This window comes from Drosophila teissieri, chromosome 3R, assembly GCF_016746235.2.
Source record: "Drosophila teissieri strain GT53w chromosome 3R, Prin_Dtei_1.1, whole genome shotgun sequence".
In the NCBI taxonomy this organism is placed as follows: domain Eukaryota; kingdom Metazoa; phylum Arthropoda; class Insecta; order Diptera; family Drosophilidae; genus Drosophila; species Drosophila teissieri.
Genome location: NC_053032.1, coordinates 9,875,656 through 9,895,927, shown reverse-complemented (window position 1 = coordinate 9,895,927; position 20,272 = coordinate 9,875,656). Strand labels below are relative to the sequence as shown.

The window sequence follows — 20,272 nt, the reverse complement described above, 5'->3', positions numbered from 1 at the left end:
CTCGTCCGGGAAATTCACTCGACGAGGACTCGTGTGTAGGCGGCGACGAGGCTCAAGTTGAGTGGCGGAAAAGTGCTTAAAAGACGAACGCAATCCGCTCAACGCTTCAGTCGAGTTTGAAACTTACACTCAAGCGGAGTTGTAAATAGTTGTTCGAGTTGTTGGCTCGTACTCAAACGTACTGTAACACCTTTATGCATTTAAGATAATCCAGCCCTTGAGAAAATACAAGGAAAATATACTGTTGCCAGAAAAGAAATACAATATAAATGTCAAAATGATTTCCAACTGACGCGTGTGCTATTACATGACTTGTGACATAAAACCGTTTAAAATTGTGTGGAAAAACTGTTGAGGATACCCAGGCCCACAAAGCCAAATCCCCACGAAATTCGAGTTGAAAGGAAAATCTGTGTGTGCGGAAAATTGCTTCTTTACGGCTCCGCTCTGTTGCTCTTCATTACCTTTACGCTATACCTAACAGCCACCACTCCCCCAATTTTCTCGGATTTTTGTACATTTTTTTCAAGCCTAGGCCTCGTTAGTCTTGTCCCGCTTCCATGATTCACGTTGCGTATACGCCGTGTGGCGTCTGGTGGTTAGGGTGTGCGAGAGTGAGTGTGTGTGTGCGAATGTCGGTGGTGTGCGTGTGCCTTGAATAACAACACGCAGTTGTTGATTGTTCCCAACTTCCTTGGGCTCTTGTTGCCGGGCCGAGCCCGCCCCTATCGTCCCTAGCCTCTGGCTTTTCTGGCTGCTGTTAAATTATGCATTAAGAACCCCAAACCCGCACAAAGGAGAAAGTGAATGTAAAGAAATGGAAATGGTTTAAAAATACTGGCTGCGAAATTCTGGCACATTTCTGTTTGGGTGTCCACAGTAAATTATGCAAATTAATGTTTGTTTGTGATTTGGTCGCTCTTCTTGGTGTTTCGCTTTAGTCCAAGGTGGCCAGGAAAAAGTTAGTGTTTTAGTGTTCTGTTAAGTTTTTCTGGCGTCTCTGGCTTTTATTCATGTTTGTGGAATTTAAGTGCAAAGAAAAGTTTAAATTTCGCCGTCCTTTAATTTCTTTTATGCATATCATAACATTTTTATTGGGAGTTTTCTTAATTGGTAATAATATTTCCGACAAAAAAGAAAAAACCCTCTTCCAAAACAGTTACGTTGCAATAATATTTACTACTTACAATAACTTAATTCTACACTGTTTTTTTTATTTTGATAAGTACCATACTAATGTAAGGAAATCATAAATTTGGAGGTGTAACAGCATTAATAAAGGTTTGTCCTTGCTTGGAAACAATTCCGTTTAGGTTTAATCTTAAATTTAAACCTTACCTATCCAGTAATTCTTTCTTCTGAAGTATTTTACAATGCTTTTTAACAAATGCCTTTTCACACTTAACCTGATGCTCTTTTTACCTTTACCTCCATAGCTTTTCATTCGAGCAATTTACGCCGAATTATTTGGCCATTTGGCGCCCTGGCCATAATTTACTTTACTTTCTTTTACTTTCCTGCTGCTCTCTTTACTGCGGATATCCTCTGGCCTTCTCTATTTGTCTGTGAGTCTCTGGTGGCTTTTATTTACTATTGGGCTAACGTGTCTTTAGAGCCGAATGCTCGCCGATTCTACCAGTAAAGTGCCCCAGAATTTGTGCGTGTTTTTGAAGCCACTGTCGCAGTCTGCGTTTTCAGATGCTTATTAAATCGGTGGAGCCAAGAGAGAAGTTCCATTTTCAGTCTATTAAAGAATTTTATGTCCTTCGTTTTTGTGTTTATTTCCTTAGCTAGTGGGCTGAGTGTAGTTTATGTCTTCCTGCGAATTGTCAAAAGATTTTACGGCTTAATTCCCTGGTGGCTGATGAGCAACCAAAAAGTTCAACTTCCTGGCTGTGAAAATTTCCTTTGGCATTTTTAAAAGCATAAAATGAAAGTCAATCTAAACTTTATAGTTTGGCACAGCAGAAACTTTTATATTGCGTTGAAAAGAGCTGAGTGTTTGACACCAAACTTATCACTCAGCCAAGCCATGCTCAGTGGAATTACTAATTTGGGTAAATATTTTGTTAATTATTCAATGCCCAGGGCTTTACTCAAAACTGCAGATTCCAGCTGTGAAAAAGACTAATTAAAAAGCTTGGCCTGACCGACACTTTTCCATTCTGTCTTTATATTTTCCCTTTTCAAAACTCGAAGCCAAGGTTTCATTTGTCGATGGGGAAGGGTGTATTTTGTCGTGTGTCCATTTTTGATTGCCCCAAAAAGTATGCCAGAAAGTTACGGCACTTTTTCACTTCTTCAACTTTTGCTTACACAAAGAAGAGAACAAAACCGGTAGGGTTAACTTGGCTATAATTAAAGGTTCGCCACTGTCTGGCCCTTTTTTGCTTCTACTTTTTTCGACTGCCATTTCACATTTTGGTTACACGCGGCGTATGTGTTTTGGGTGCTCGAGAGAGTCATTAAGAGTCGCTCGACTGTGTGAGTGCTGAAAATCCATCTAAAAATTATACGAAAAGGGTTGTTCAACTTTGTATCCTCTGTAGCTCCCGAAAATAAAACCACCAAGGGAATTCGGGCGAGGAAAAGTTAAAGTTCGTTGAGTTAAGTTAAGTTGATTAGATGGCATTGTGTCAAGTTGTTTCGGCATGTAAATTGCCTCCTGGAGACATCTTTGCATAATCCACAGCACAATTGGTGTCAACTTCTTGGGGGCTCAATTGCGAAATACCGCTTGAGCTTTAAAATTAGTTTTACTGTACGGAATTGAGACCGGGATATCTAATTTATGGCTTTTATTACAAAGAATCCAAAAAATAAATCTTTGTTGTTAAAACATTTAAACTGTAATGTCAGAGTCATAATAGCTCATCGTAACGCATCAGAAAAGTAATAAAAAGGTGCAGAAAAATCTGAAACTGGAAATGATTTTGCGAGCACTACATTAAGTTTAAGAGTACCAATTGTTACATTTTTAAGATCATGGCTTCAAACGTAGAATAAACTACATTTTAAATTAATTAGAGTAACTACTAATCAACTTTTCAAATTTTTCTCTTATCTTTTCAGTGTAGAAAAATGTAAAAAGTCGACTAAAAACATATATCTATATACACACATATAAATATTTGTTTGCTGCTAAAATTATTTTCAACTTTAATTTCAACGAAACGAAAATTGAAACAAACCAACAAACGAAATCGAAATTGACACAAACCAAACGAAAAACAACCAAACGGGTTAAAGCTTGCATGTAGTCCACAATCCCAAGTAGAAAGCGATAAGGAAACTATTTAGAATTGAACGCATTAGGGAATCGGGAAGAAGTTGCAGCTAATTTCTGGTTCGTATAACTCCATTAGAAGGCGATTAGCATATTGAAGGACGAGCGGAGAAGGTGGCGGGTAACCCGCTGCAGTGGCTGAAGTGCCAACGATAATTCAATCAAAGGGCTGGAAAAAGTTGCCCGGAAAACTGCTTCTAAACGAAGAAGAAAACGAAACTGCAAAACTCCATCAAAACACTCGGATAAAGTGGAAAACGTGTGCGTGCGCGTGTGAAAAACTTTTATCATCAGGCCGAGGGTCTTAATTTCCACACTTTACAAGTTCCGCCAGCCAGCGGTATACTACAGCGGTATGTCCTTCTTGGCCATGGACCACCATCATCATCATCAGCCGCGTCAGCACCACCATCAGCATCGCCACCTCAGCATGTGGCCGTCATTCGCCGTCTGTCTGCTCCTCCTGCAGACCACCACCACCACCATGGCCATCGATTTGAGCCGTTTGTACGGGCACATGGCCAACCCCATTGTGAAGCGGAGCGGTAAGTAATCGACCGCAGCGCCGGCATTTTCCATATATTGGGAGCTCATTAGGGGAGCACCTGGCGTATACTCCACTTCCGAAACCGAAACTTCCTTGCTCACCATATTCATTTTCGGGTTTTCCCTAAGCCAGTTTCCATTCACAGATCGGCCTTCACTCAGTGTGTTCTTTGGGGCTCCAGCCATTTTTCATTTCTGCTTTTCTCTTAGTTTCCCCTGCTCTAGTTTACTTATTGCCCTACTCAGCCTGCAAGACCCACAAACAAACAGGTATCCGCAACTTTTCGTTTATTTTATTTTAATTTAATTTGATTTTTTATACCCGTTACTCGTAGAGTAAAAGGGTATACTAGATTCGTTGAAAAGTATGTAACAGGCAGAAGGAATCGTTTCCGGCCATATAAAGTATATATATTCTTGATCAGGATCAGTAGCCGAGTCGATCTGGCCATGTCCGTCTGTCCGTCCGTCTGTCTGTCCGTCTGTCCGTCTGTCCGTCTGTCTGTCCGTCCGTATGAACGTCGAGATCTCAGGAACTACAAGAGCTAGAAAGTTGAGATTAAGCATACAGACTCCAGGGACATAGACGCAGCGCAAGTTTGTCGATTCATGTTGCCACGCCCACTCTAACGCCCACAAACCGCCTAAAACTGCCACGCCCACACTTTTGAAAAAGGTTTTGATATTTTTTCATTTTTGTATTAGTTTTGTAAATTTCTATCGATTTGCCAAAAAACTTTTTGCCACGCCCACTATAAGGCCCACAAACCGCCAAAAACTGCCACGCCCACACTTTTGAAAAATGTTTTGATATTTTTTCATTTTTGTATTAGTCTTGTAAATTTTTATCGATTTCCCAAAAAACTTTTTGCCACGCCCACTCTAACGCCCACAAACCGCCAAAAACTCTCCTTCGCACTTCCACTAGCTGAGTAACGGGTATCAGATAGTCGGGGAACTCGACTATAGCGTTCTCTCTTGTTTTATTTGCACTATTTCAGCTGGCAGGTGAGCTGCATAATTAATGTGCACGTACTTTTTATTTATGTTTTTTTCAGTTTTCTCTGCTGTTTTACGGATTTTCCATTCGCGTGCTTTGGTGGCCACTGATGGAAATCTTTGGCTTTCCGTTTAAAGTTTATGTAAATGATTTTTATTATTTTAAGCAGTTGAACGTTTTTTCTACGCTGGGGTTTTCCGCACCTCCGTTCGTGATGGAATTTTCACTGCTTTTTTCCAATTCTTTTTAAATTGTTTAATTAAGCCCCGTAGGCGTTCGTTGATTTGTGGCATTTGAAGCTTGTCAGAAATAAAGCCAACCCTAATTAAATTATTCATTTGATGTGTTGTGAGCCCTCTAACCAAATAAGTAATTAACTCCAGCCAGGACAATAAATTGGCGAACAAGTGTATTCCCAACTTAATTTGCGGCATTTTTGTTTCGGGCCACGAATTGACTTCAATTAGTTAGTTGCTCAATCGGCCATTAATTGCCGCCTGTCGCATAGCCATTTCATGAATATGCAAAGCAATTTTATTCTAGTATACTTATTTCTGCGGTACACCAGAAATAAAATGGTGAAATTTCACATTTTAGGTTTTCTGAATTCCTTGCATTCGACATTTTGGCAGCTTTATGAGCTCATCTGATGAGGGAACACAATTTCCTCGATTCCTGTTACTCACAAAACGTCAGTTTCAGTAATTACACTTTTAAAAGTATCGAAAAAAAGCACTTACAACTCTTGAGAATCAGGAACTTGTCATCCGCAAAGTGGCCACGAGTCCATAAACAAACCAATGTATTAGTTTGAAGAAAAATAAAATACTTGAACTATTTTATAATATATAATTCTGATTCAGTTTTAAATGTAAAAAAAATTGTAGCAACCTGAGTATTAGAGTTATCTTATTTATGTTCAATTTAATTGTTTGTTTCCTTTAAATTTACCCAAAATAAACATAATCTAAATCAGCATTAAATGCATTTATTTCTTTACTTAACTCGCTTGCATAATCTCAGTTCTGAAGACGCAAGAATCATTAACGAGAAAAAAGGTTAGCCAATTTGTCGCCCCTTCCCCTTTTGCAATTTCAGTGGGAAAACCAACTTTGCAGGGCAGTGTAATAATTTTAGTTTTCCCTGCCAGTGACAACATATTTTATGCTGCAATTTCCCGCAGAAAAGAACTCGCTGCATTTCCACGGCGCTTGTTATCCCGCTGGCTGCCTTTACTGAACATTGGCTTCTTGGTTTTGGGTTTTTGGCGATAAGGGTTTGGTTTTGGGGTTGGCTTGGGTTTATTTATTGAGCTCGCTTTCTGCTCTGGCTTCTGGCTTTGTGACGAACGAAAACGAGCGTGGGTCGCCTGGCAGGTTGTGGCATTGTGTGCTGGTCGTAATTTTTTGGTCAGCTGCCCTGCCGGACAATTCTGGGCCAGTTAATAAATGTGCCACGGACAGGATTCGGCGAGTGCTGGAAAGCACTCTGGAATTCAGTGCTCAGTGACAACTTGAAAGGGGCTGCGTCACTTCCTTTTCCTTTTCATCATGACAGCATTCATTACCTCTGATTGTTGCATGGTTTTTCGCTTTCAGTGCCGACATTCGGCTGAGAAAAACATTGTTAATTGGATCAAATGGAATTCCTGGTAAATGCACTTTGCCACGCGCACTGCGCCTAATAATTACATTTTGAAAATCAATATTTAAAAGATGTATTTATTAATATTATTTATCCAAAAATTATAACTTACCGAAAGAAAATTGTAACTTATGAAAGTGAATTCCATTGCATAGGCAAATGTAGAGCGGCTACACAAAACTTTTCTTATTAAATTGAAGCAGTTGTATTGATTGGCAATTCCCAAACAAATACATTAAATTAGGCTTTCTAGCTCCGCTCCATTTAACGTAAGTACGACGTTTTTGCATAGTAAGCTACCATTTTCTTCCGTTTAAATATTTATTTAGTAGCTTAGCCTAGAGTATCATAAATATTAAGCGAATAATTCAATTAGTTTTACGAGCGCACTCAGTACAGTCAGTCTCGAGGCATAAATTATGCAATATTTGATTTCTTCTTGGCTAATGTGTTTGTTCGAGGGAGTCGGACAAAAATCGTGGCAGTTGGCTGGGGAGTTCCCTCTGCTTTTCCCAGCTGCCCGATGTATGTGGTGACTTAAACGGCAACAAATGGCAAACAAAACGTACCTTTCTGGCTGGCACTCGCCGAAGCGTGCCCCACATGCAAATATCCTGTTCCACAAAAATACGATGTCGAGGCAAAGCAACTGCAACCAGCGGAAAAGCACCGAATGCCGAGTTCTGAGGATTGAGGACTGAGCACTGAGCACAGAGCCAACTGACGGACATATTGGCTTACAAAACAGTTCGTGGACTTGGCCATTTCCACTTACGTGATGGCTCGAACTGCAGCTGGCGCAAAATGGAATTTCCATAAAAGCAAAGCCGCAAAACAGCAAGCGCAACCAAGTCCAAAATCAACAGAGCGCTCAGGCAAAAGCTGAAACGTGATTACGCCGCGCATTATGGCCAACTACGTTTGGCATTCAAAAGTTGCAGCCAACTAGACTCCAGTTAGCATTAACTTGCTCTCCAAAAAGCATTTAGGCCAGAACGGCAGCCATGCTCTTGAACCTGAAAGTCTTTGAATAATTTTATTAGCAACTTTTGGCCCCGACTTTTGGACCATGTTTCCTAATTAATTCTCTTGGTCGAGTATTTTGCGTGGTCTCTAGGGGTTTTCGGGCTTAGTCGGGAGATATGAAACTCGAGCTGCTGGTTTTAATGGCGTTTTTGCTGCGGATTTTAATTGTAATTTTTAATTGTAATTGTAACGAAAAGGGTTGAATAGGCTATAACAATGGAACCACCACAATAAACATTTGGTTTATTTACCTTAAAATAGTATATAAATGTTCCATCGTCACGAGTTTTGTATGTATTTAAGAAGTGTTTTGTTTGACCTCTTGTTATTTAAGACCAATGGTAGTAGTAGTGTTGCCACCAAAGCTTATACCAGTATTGATCTTCGTTGAAAATCACTGCACAAATATCAGGAGTGCTCTGATGGAAAACAGTGTATTGCGAAAAACCGCGATCAAAGCGTAATGGCTTAAATGTGCGTCCTGGGTCCTTAAGTTCTCATTTCAGAGTGATTAGACTTGCGGCATATTATCTCATATTATTTCAGAACTCAATAATTTATTTCTACATCAAGAACCATTTTTAAAGTATAAAGCGTTAATGTTGTAAAACCAATTGTTCGATATTTCCGAACAGGTGTCGAACAATGTTTTAGTACTTCTGCGGCATAAAAGCAAAGCAAAGGCATAAACTCCGGATGCAAAAGGAAAATATTTATTGTTATTGCCATTGCTAGTTTGTTGCTACTGGCATAAATAATAAATTCCGAGAGAAAGTGGAACAATATGGGAACAAAATACGTCTGAAAGCATGGACCAGGGCAGGACAATTCTCCAGTAATTTACAAAAGCCATAAATTTGGTGCCGAAAGGTACGCAATCGGAAGATGATATGGATGATTGTATGCGATAAATTAACTTATGGTGACAGTTTAATTATGCTTAATTGCCCGGACCTATATCGCGGCCCTAGAGTTTGTAAACTCGGCTACTGATATGCAAATCTATGAATATTTAGTAGATGTGCGTATGCAAATTGAGTGACTTCATGGGTGCACGAGCAGGGTCGCGTATACGCCGCGTTGCCCATGGACACCGATCAATCCACACTTTGTCCCCATTAACTCGGTAAACTGTCAACTGGTTTACCGAATATAACCCAACAAATGGCCATCATTGAGTTGTGTGTTGTTTGTCTTTCAGTGAAATTGGTTGTGACAATGTGGAAAGGTCGTTAAGGAGTCTGTTGCGAAAATTACATTTCATTCTGATACGACAATTATGTCGCGCATATTTCACAAGGGTAGAGTTTCAGTGGCCAACGAACAGGAATTTGAGTTACGCCTTGTCCTTCGCCTCAATCGATTGCAATTGATTTTCACTCGTTAAATGTGCACTTTAACACGCTACCCCAGATTATCAATTTGTTCATAAAAATGTTTACGGTTTCTGTCCCGCCTTAAAGTCTTTTTTACCCCAGACGCAGACGCAGACGCCCCGAGTCATAACTAAGTATATTTTCCTTCGAATTTCATTTTTTATTTTATGGCATCATATTATTTTACGATCGAAGTTTTGCTCACTCGCGCCTTAGAAATATCTGTTTTATATGTTGTCAATTTTTACGGCCAAGTCTGCCGGGTAAAAGTGTTTTTCTTCCTTTGCCCGGCATTCATTGTTGCCTCATTTATTATTTATTTGCTGCGCACTAAAAGTTTGCCAAGCCAAGGCGAAGCACAGAAAACCTAGCAAAACCGTGTAATATGCATAAAAGAAAAGGAGGAGACCTCGGACCAGGACATTTTAGCAGCGTTACTCATACGCCGCGTTGGCTATATAAATAGAACCATTCTGCTAGGCGAAAAACACCACTTTTTCATTAACAAAAGTGTCGTCGTGGGGAAATAGAGGCTTGAATGGTTGAGCAGCAATTGCCTTATTGACTTTTCTGCACAGAAAAGGCAAAGTTGAGATACGTTCTTGAACTTGAGGGCCCTTAAATAATACGCAAAACTATTTCCACACTGTTGGCCAAGTTAAATGGCAGCACAACCATTTCTTATAAATGACTATATTTATTTGTAAATCCGCAGGCTGCTGAGTTGGCAGCTGCTTAGCTAGCGTACTTACACATTTATGGCCAATGCCAGGCCAAGATATTATTTGAAATGGCAAATGCACAATACATAAATCCAATTTCCAGCGAGGAAAGCACACTCACATCGCCACATTGCCACAAATGGAAATCCGTTGGCCGCAGATGAAGGGACGAAAGATAACCACAGATGCAGACGACTGAAGAGCTTTTCCAGTGAAAATCCACTTGTGACTGGCGCATTTCTTCGACTCTGGCCCAGAAGTCTTAGGCCACATCTCAGTTTTGCATATCCAATTTAGCTGGCGAGTGCAATTTGAGGTATACATATATCTGTATCTGTATCTGCATCTGTATCTGTATCTGTTGACTGGGAAATGGCAACACCAGAGCCAGGTGTTGCCTGCGATTTCAATATTTTGTATTTGAGCACTTTGCCCATCCGCCAGCCAAGCACAGTTTTCCCAAATTGATTTGCTTAAAGGGGCAGGAGGGCGGCAGCCCGGCACATTTGCGCGAGTTTCCAGTCGTTTTCACAATTTTCACTCGTGTGCAAAGTATGCATAACATCTGCCCTTTACCTGAACATTGCGTGGCATGTGTGAGAAATTAACCTGGCTACACTTGTGACACAAACTAATGCAAAATGAAATTTCGCTTTTCTTTAATTAAGTTCCTGGGGGGCGAAGTGAAACTTGGTCTGACACTTCAAACTCCCACCTTATCACAAAAACTTGTAATTAGTTAGAAAGCCTTTTGATTACATTGCAATGGGTCTTATGGTTATTGCTACAATTTCTAAACAAAGTCTGATAATTAATTTTCAAGACTTGCCGTTTATATCTTAACTGAATTTCATTAGACAAATATCCATTTAACCCAATGGCCTCAAAGATCTGGTTATGACTGGTGTGTGAAACACTTTCTTGTTCGGCTTTTCGAGGCACTATAATTGAATTGGTATTTCGGTCTGCTGAATAATTCAATAGCCAGTTATTGTCCGTTTGCCTAGAACTGCAAAATATAATAATTAGCCCCCAATTATTTATGACCTGACCCAGGCCACAAAGCATGTTTAAATTTATTTCCAATTTGATGCGGTCGGACGGCGTAAATGTTCATTGCTTTATTGGTTTCATTGAATTTCTGCGGTTAAACGATGCCTCTAACCCACTTGTTTACACAACTCTCATGTGCTTTCAAATCAAAATGAAAAATGGAAAACTTTTTACCCGGAAAATGCCGACATTGTTGGCCAAAAGTGTGCGTTTCGTACGGTTCGAGTGTGAAAATTGAGTGAAGTGCACATAAACAAAAGGGAAAGTTTTCATGCATTTGCAATGCGAAAAGTTTATCCAGGGAAGTTCAAGGCAGCAGCCGTCATGACCATGGTCAACCTTTCAGCATTTTTCACTTCTCTCCAGGTGGGAGAAATGGCTGCCTCTGGGCTGCCTGAACGCTTTTCCACATTTTCACTTTTCCAGCTCACAGAGAGGTGTTTGTAGGGGGGTTGCTGAGCCGTAAGTGCTGTGATGAAGTGCGCCCGAGTTATCGTTGGGACGAGCTGCTGCAAAAGCCAGATTAAATGTATTTTCCATTACTGTTGCATGCTACTTTCGGCCAATGTTGACACAGACACCGAGACAGCTCACAGCTCTCCTCAGCCGTTCAGTTTTCCAAGTGGCCAAATGTGAGTGGGCCAAATGGATGCGGCTGAGTTGGTTCGAGCTAGGTGTGTGTCGCCTGAAAGAAAACTCAATTTTCCGCCTTAATATTAGGCAGTTGATGGGTCCAGTTGCTCACGTCCTCTTATTTGCGAACCATTAGATTGGGTAATTAGGAAGTTGTAGCGTTTTCTTACCTTTAAAAGTGAAGTCGCTTGAACTTAGCCAGATTTAATTTAGGTAAAAACCTTTTCTGAAACCATATAACAAGATTTTAGCTATCTGAAAACCTGCTTTCGGAACACATACTTTTTGTAAAAGCGTTCATTTTTAATTAAATGTGCGCCATCAGTAGTATTTTTGAAAGGCTGTTATTCGTTAAATAACACCATCTTGAAGAGGAACGCAAAATAAAAAGAAGTCGGTGCTTACAGAAAGTACAGAAACTTGCTTGAGTACAACTTTAATGTCAAAAGGGTATTGCAAATCTGCTGGCACTGAAAATTTTGAGAACTGCTTTTCTCAAGAGTAAAGTCAAATTTAGAAAACTAGCAAGCGCCGATTCGCAGGATCCTTCAAATCTAGGACTCGCCCTCAGGCTCGGTGAGCGAAGGCTGTTTGGTGGCCAGTGGTGAGCCGTTGGCCGCGTTTCCCTCATCCGGATTATTGGGAACCGTTTTGCCGCCAAGGGCAAGGAGAGCATCCGGCGACATCTCCTGGCCCGCTTCCTCCTCCTCGCCTTCGCCCTCATCGAGTAGTTTTTCCTCAGGCTCCGGCGGCAGCCAGCAGGTTCCCTTGACCAGGCGGTCCTCGATCTCGGCGATCTCGTTCTTGTAGTACTGATTGAAGTCCGGTCGCTCCCATATGCTCTTGACCCACTGCAAGTTGAAGTCCATTTTGGTGCAGCAGCAGAATTTCCGCGACTTGTGGCACTTGGGGCACTTGGCCGGCTGGCGAGCAGGATGTGTGTACTGCTGCTTCTGCTTTTTCTTGCAACAATATGGACACACGTGCTTGGGCTTCTTTTTGGTGGAGGTGCAGGGAGTCGGTTCCTTGGCATAGACCAGATGACCCCGCTTCTTGGCGCAGAAGCAGCAGTTGCAATCATCGCCCTCCGGCTGCCTCTTGCGCGTCTGCATGCGATCGTAGAACTTCTTGAAGGCTATCTTGATCTTGGCCTCGTAGGCCAACTGCTCGCTGCAGGAGAGACCATCGAAACGGGCATATGATTCGGCTGACTTCCTGGCTGCGTGGACCCAGACACACTCATCATTGTACGAGGGTCTGCCTTGATCATCGTAGGTCAAGTCCTGTTTCGGCTCGTAGTAGAAGGCCTTGAATCCCCTCTTGATAATGGCATAGGCCAAGTGGGCCTCCACCTTGTTCATCAGCGACTTCTTCCCCAGCTCGTGGAACAAATCCTCCTTTCTCAGCCGCTTCTTGGGCGTGGTATCTATGCAATAGCACACCTGATCGTAGTGCAAGAAGGCGTATGTGATGATGTCCACAGTTGACTTCGCTTTGCACTCGTGCAGTCCACAGATAATCATCACCTGGGCCAGGGTGTTGGCCAGGTCCAGGACATTTTCCAGGAAAATCGAGGAGGCATTCACCTCACCCAAGCACTTGCACTGAGTGTGCTGATCGATGATTCCCAAAGGAGCATGCCTCTGGCACTCCTTGTGCTGGCAATTATTCCGGCATCGGAAATCGGGCATCGCATGATGGGCCTGCATCGCGAATCGGTCTTACCTCTGTTTTTATGCTGTCTGCTACTCCTTGCAGCATGTATAATTTTCGAATTTTTACCTAAAGGTTTTTTGTAGCTAGTTGATAAAACGAGACAAGCCAAATGAATGTGTAAGGGCGACTGTTTGCCTGACAGCATTTTAAATGCTCAATTGCTGCTAGATTACGAGTTTTCCTCTGTTAGTTAACCAAACAAGTTGTAACTAAATTTATTTTCTTGGACATTTCCATATTTATAATGTTCAAATGGATAATAAAATTGTTGTTCTGAATTAATCCAAGCTCGCAATAAATTTTAATTTGAAAGAGACCAAAACAATCAAATCCTTTTCCGTTTTTTAAAGAATACAATATATAAATTTAAATTATGGAAACTAGTACATTTTCTGATAGTTACAAAAGCAGTTAAGTTTTTCGTATTTTTAAGGTATTAAGACATACAGAATTTTATAAAACCAAGGTTTTCTTGGCAAATTTGTGCTTCTATTCCCAAAACAAACATGAGTGTCAGTTAACAAGGCAAAGCCTCAGGATTTTCTTCAAATTTGGTTACTTTCTTGGCTCTTCGTGTTGTCGGGACCAAGCGGCATTTGATACGGCATAGATTGTTTGAGTTGTGTTTTCGTTTGTTTGCCCATTCCTTGTAGACACGTATAAGTTTCGATGGGTCAAATATTTGTAAAGCCAACAGTGGAAATTTTCAGGGAGCCGCCAAGTAGACGGCGCGACGTTTCATTTCTCTTTTTGCGGCCTTCGTAATGGATGTCCTTTTTTTGGGCGGGATACATTCGTAATTGTTGATGACGGCATTGAGTCAGTTTATGATTCATTGGGGAGTGAGGAATGCGTCTGGCAGTGGCATAAATAAAGTACGACATCCTGAGCTCGTTCCCAGGGGAAACGTCAGCGCAAATACATCAAAGAATTTATTAGACAAGCTTTGCCATATCCGTTTCCTGTTGACAAATGCCACGGGAACCGAAAATCATCTTATAACATGTATTCTAATGGAAAAGGCGAAAGGAAAAAATAGCTGACGAATGTAAATCTCCATTTGCTCAACGTCCTTCCAAGTTGACCCCTTGGAAACCATGGAAGTTGTTGTACCTCAACGGTTTGGCCATAAGTGTAAGAATGCTGGCTTAAATCGCAGAGCATAAAAGCCCCATAATCTGTCGCAGGCAAAAAAGGGAGAAAAGTCGTAACAACTTTGTTAAACTCATAATGAAAAAGCAGCGCGATGCGGGCCTGAAGATGAGCGATTTCAATCCACATCCTTCGGGCTTTTGTTTCCTTTCCCTTTAAGCTAAAATGCAACTACGTAACTCATAAAACTTGAGCAATCGCGCATAAATCTTGGCCAGACAAAATGGCCAACTGTTGTTGCCCAGGCCTTATCGGCCGGACTTCGTTAGCCTGCAATTTTTCTTGGAAAAATGGAAAGGCACCCCACAAGAAATTTATATTCGTTTCTCTAACAATAAAAGTTGACAGCATGGAACTGACACGTAGCCATGGTCAGGTGGCAATAGGAGTACCTGTCTGCCGGATAAAGTTACAATGGAAAATTATTTTTCTGAACAGAAATAGAATACCTTTGGCAACTGTTCTACGCACAGCAAATGGCCCCAAATGGCACGAAATACATCTGTAGAGATTTACACAACAAATCAAATCATAGAAAATTCGATCAGTCCCTTGCATATCCTTATTTATATTGTTAATATAAATTAAAATAAATTTGTTTCATATTTTTTTTTCCACATATCCTAAACTAAGAATTAAAAACACACTTTGATGTGTCACACTTTGCTTGCCAGGATGATGAATAGTGGTTTTGAACCAATTTTGAGACAGCGTACACTCTGTTGAACTTTTCCGCAGAGCTAGCCCGTAAATAATCCAGCAGACGAAGCTCTTCATATTCCGCAGCTTTAAAAATATCAATCATCTGAGTTTTGGGACCATCCAGATATAAGCCCAGCTAACCCACATTTATAACCCGCTTAGACTGTGGCACGTACCTAAAATTAGTGCCTGCTCGCCACAAATACACACTCGCCCGTACCGTCCACGTCATTCGCATAAAACCCTTTAATGGTTATGCAGGCACCAATTACCATTAAAACCGGACAGCCTCGCCTGAAATGTATACATGCACATACCCGATCACATATAAAAAACGGTGCTGAAAAAAGTAGCGAAAATCAATATATATGTATGCCGTTTGAAGGACTCGAAAACGCAGCTGAGATTGAAAAATCCTCGAAACGGTGTGCGCGAATCGTTTTTTAGCTAAGCGACTGCTGTGATTTCCTGCTTTTTGTAGCGGCTACTTGCCATCGGTGGACGTGCCATGATTTAGAATACTCTGCGATGGGGACTCACTCAACAAATGACTAACACAGTTACCGAAAGCTTAAAACAAAGAGGGTATTCCCTAGAAGATAGAACAAATAAATAATTTAAGGTTTAATCCTTAAAAAATAATATATCACATCTTTGAATTCAATATTGACCTATACTTCCAGTACTTTCAGATTACTTTTACTTACAATTACTTTAAATACATCTCCCTAAAGGACATCTCCTCTTCGTTTCGAGAGGGCTAATATACTGAACTGATTTTTTGCCCTTTTCTGTGTGCTCGGCCAAATGGCGGACATAAATCTACAAATGTGATAAATGGTTATAAAGCCAAGCGTAATGTTTATTTAAAATAATGATGATGATGAGCAGCTGCAGCTGCTTGCCATTACAGCACCTCCTCGCTGCTTTTCGTCCTTGTTTTTATTCGTGTATGTAAATGGCCGCGGACCTTCGATGGCTGCCCAAGTAGGATGTGCCATTGAGGCTCTGAATTTCGTTGGCCTGAGTGAGTGGCTCCTTTTAGCGCGACAGACAGCTGTTAAAGTTCAGCTGTCAATTATTCATAAAATTGCGCATACGTCTGCACTCATTACGCATTCGCCGCGTATGCTACTCGGTTTTCATTTCTCCAGCGTTTTGTTTTTTTTTACGTGGGCTCGGATCGCTTTCATTTCGCTGGTTCGTTTTAATTTGATTTATACAGAAACGCACACACACACGTGCGACATTGGTACTTTTTTTCATTCGGCTGCTTATATTTATTCGTTTTATGGTTTGGCTTTAACATAAATTTGCATAATTGAGCTCCAGACTGCTCCAATCTGAATGTTTGATTTATGCGCTGACTCCATTGAAAACTTTGCGGCTAAGTTGCTATAATTTCAGGCCAAAGTTCCTAAGGATATTTGCGTTTATAATTTACGCACGAAACCGAAAAACTTTTTCATAATTTTTTTGACGGCCTATTATTATTTTGTCTGTCGGTAGATTTACATAATATGGTTGGTAGTCTAATGAAAATAAGCGGGCTGTGGGAACTTCTTTTAGATATGCAAATGCAGCAATAATGCGAGATTTTGGGGGCTTAAAATGAATATAGTAAATGCTAACTTAAGGGTATTTCGGAACGCACTTTGGTTTGAAAATGTTGTGTGTAGTTCTGAAGTATCGTTTTAACTTAACTAATCACCAACTTCAAGTTAAGCCCCTTGCCCAAAGTAATACCAAATCAATACACTGTTTCGTAACCTCAATAAGCCTCTTTGACAAATTGCCCCAAATGCCGATGGGGGAGGGTTCGGACCTTTGCCCTATCTCCAGTCATTGATCGGACAACAAATTATTTTAGCCCTGTCCCCTAAGGCCAATCAATGTGGTATCATTACAAAGCCATTAAGTTGGCCAATCAAAACCTTGCAAAAAGGACCATAGAAAAACACCCACAGAGAAAACATGACTCAATGAAATTCAATCAGAGTGCCAGTCAAATGGCACAAGGCCTCGTTTGCGAAAATATGCTGGTCCAATATCTGATATGTCCTATTAAATTAGTAACCAATTAAAAAAAGGAAGAGGCCTATCGGCATTCGATAATTGCCTAGTTAATGATCCTAGGCCTCAAACTGTAGGTCCATTTAAGAGAAAGAATGTCTGATCAGTGCAGGGAAAATTAGTAAAACGGAAACATCAACTCGAAAGGGCAATCGATGTATTCCTCCTCGAAAGCTAAAATCGTAGGCAATGTCAACATCAGAGCCTTGGTACATTTTGGCCCTTTGATTGATTGATTTGCCTACGAGCCAAATGAATTCATCATCCACATTTGAGTGTATCCCCAGCACAAGCTAATTTATCATCTGAATCAATCGAAGAACGGGCAACGCAATTTGAACAGCTGAGAGCGATGAATTCGATGGAACTAATCAAATATGATGGCAGGTTACAAATAGATGGATCTGCTTTTTCTCTCTCAAATGAGAAAAAGGTTCTAAAGCTAGTTTATGGAGAGTTGGAACTGGAAAATAATTCTGCCAACTAACATAAACAATCATCTCAATATTATCAACTTATTTTCCCAGCTTTAATATCTCCGAAAATTCAATTCCGTGTGTCCCAGCTGAACCTTAATCAATTTATATTTTGACATTTTAAAAATGTTCTCCAAATAAATATTTCAGGCGGCCATTAATGGCTATAGGTGATTCTTGGAACCGAATTTTGTGTGCGAGGCTGGCTCAGTAAATATTTGAAAAAGAATCACGTTCACAAGAAAATTAAAATTTTCTTAAAAGAGCAAAATCTCTGCACTGTGACCTTCTACTCGACTTAAGCCGATTTCCATTTAATTGCCGGCTTTGTATTATATTTATATAATTAGATCATCAGAATTTATCAAAAATCTTTTGCTTGTTTATCTTCTATATATGGATTCCCTTCTACTGTGATTATTTCTCGTGCTCTGATGGGTTTAAAACTCTTGCTCACGCCCTCGTGTGATACACACATGTTGAACTTGGCTTAAATCCGCTGTTGCTTCGCCATTTTGGTTTGTCGATTACGTGGATGGCGCAGCTGGTGGTTCCAAAATCCGAAAAAAGAAGAACTGGTGGTGGCCAATTTCAGCACGAGTGCCTTACTCTTCAGACCAACTTCAAAGTCACTGCCAAACATGTGGGGCAGAAGCGTTTTAATCTAAATAATTTATAAACTGCTCTCTGCTCGTGTTGTGCTTTCGCCTAATGCTTCGCATGTTTTTTCTATTGTTCGCCATGTACGAGGACTACCTGTGGGTGGGCTTCTCCTGCCATCTTGGTGGCTCAACACTCCGGATTGAATTTACATATTTACATCCGGTTGGCAGGAACAAAACCATAAAAACCATATGTGTTCGGGATTATGGCTGTCGCCGCACTGAAGCGTTAAGCTGTGGAATACAATAGAGGGATAGAGAATTTGTAGCGCCTTATCGCAGACATGGGATAGATCGGTTTCCCGGGTGTATCGATTAAATGGGTTGTGGTGAACATGTATTTAAAATTAAGTCCACGGTTTATCAGCGATTGATGGCTGAATGAGGGATGTGATGGATACCTGTATCCTGGTAACACCTGCAGCCCAGATACCCATATACCTCAGCCATGAACCTTCTGCCCGTCTCATCAGCACCTGTCAAAAGCTGTCCCTGTCCTTGGAAAATGGGATAGCTAGCTGCGACTTGCATTAAATGTCAAAGAGTCAAGCAATTTCATTATTGTGGAATAGAAGCAGGAGAAGGACCTCATTGCCTATCCTTTGGCCCGCGCTGTTTGTAATTTGCCCATTGAGGCGTGTGATTTCCACCAGGTGAAGGCAGCAAAAAAGTTTAAAAAAGACAAAAAGCGCTAAAGAATAACAAAAATTCGCTTCTCTAACTTTTGTTGCCCTCGGCTCTTCTGTGCAAAAGGCAATATGGCATGAAAAGCGCCAAAGAAAATGGCGCAAAAAGTCGACAACGGTAAATTGACTTCAGACGCATATTTTTTTTTACGCCCCTGCTCCTCTGAAATACGCGCCCAATAGAATGCTAATCAAAACGAATGTTCGTACCATCTGTCAATTACAGCAACTTGCATACAAAACAGACAACATATAAAAGAGCAAACGACTACATTGTACTTCCGTAACGTGCCACATATTACGACTAATTTAGAAGAAGCGTTGGTAAACTTGAACTGGGCCAAACACTCGCCATGATTAGGCCCATTAATTTTGTGGCCTGTACGCTAATGTCTTGACATTTCGATGCGAAAGTTTGGGGGAAAGCTCTGAACGCAACTGATCAATTTGATTGAGTGGGAAAAGCTGTCAGTAGCACATTTGTTAGCAAAAAGAGGAATAATTAAATAAGAAGTTAGGAAGTTTAGGCTGTTTGCTTACCGTTTCTAGTTTAAGAAACTGTGGCAGGAGAAAGCTTTTAAGAGTTCTGACGGCGACTTCTCTTCTAAGGTCTTGTTTATCTCACAGCCAAGTGTGTGTAGCTTTAACCCGTCCTTGGGCTTATTTAACTTTCGCAGTTGCTCTTGAACTAACATTTCCCAACATCCTTTTCTAAAATTCTATAACCCCAACCCAGCTTGTTTGTTAAAACGAAACCCTTCAAGTTGCGGTGAAAAGTTAAGCGCTTAAATTTACTGAAACCATTTAATTGCATCCCTCGCTTTGTGTGGAGAAAAATGGGTATTAAATGAGAGAATAAGGGCGAAAAACACTGGAGTCTAAGAACTTGGCTTAAACGCACGACCGACGGCCAACGGGGACACCATGTCCTGCGTTCGCGTAATTGTCATATTTCTTGGCCACGAGCAACTCAAGTGGTAATTATTTTAGCATTTTTCCAGTGCAACGTGTGGGTGGAATGGGGGCATGAAGTGCAAGGTCCTCGCTCGCAATTAACAAGAGGGAAGGCGAAAATGTGTCAGCCAGGACAAGGTAAGGCAGCAGGACCTTGGTTCTAAGTTTGGGGCATGACATTTGCATTTAGAAGCCAAGAATTTTATTCAAAAAATTTGTAAAGCAATGGGCTGTTGTCTTTGCGGGCTATATTTATTTATGAGCCCGCTCAATGGGTCAAGGTTTAAGTGTCGCAGGAACCCAACTTCAACTCGGTCAACCCACAAACATCCATAAACAGCCATAAAATCAAATGGCATTTAAGTGGACCATCAATTTTACAGCTCGCAGATGGCAAGAGCCAATCCTCTGTAGTTCTTCTTTTATATCCAAAGTGCGAACTCGGTAATTCAATTACCGTTCCAGCGAAAGAGGAAGCCAAAAGCTGAGAATTGTCAGAGTCATTAACACGTGAGTGCATAAACATTAATAATTCCCGGTGTTATTTCCACACCATATCCCATCC

The 20,272-nt window shown here is 40.9% G+C and overlaps 2 protein-coding genes across 2 annotated transcripts in view; one reads left to right on the top strand and one right to left on the bottom strand.

The window, feature by feature from the left end:
• The first annotated feature begins 3,123 nt into the window (after window positions 1–3,123).
• LOC122622215 (IDLSRF-like peptide) overlaps window positions 3,124–20,272 on the top strand; it is a 35,497-nt gene continuing 18,348 nt past the window's right edge. The window contains exon 1 of the mRNA XM_043800494.1: window positions 3,124–3,831. Within this exon, the coding sequence (XP_043656429.1) occupies window positions 3,642–3,831 (190 nt within the window). The 5' untranslated portion in view covers window positions 3,124–3,641. The remainder of the gene's footprint in view (window positions 3,832–20,272) is intronic.
• Window positions 11,688–13,136, bottom strand: LOC122622210. Its single transcript, XM_043800489.1, has one exon. It carries the CDS (start codon window positions 12,993–12,995, stop codon window positions 11,841–11,843), a length of 1,155 nt encoding a protein of 384 aa, XP_043656424.1. The 5' UTR covers window positions 12,996–13,136; the 3' UTR covers window positions 11,688–11,840.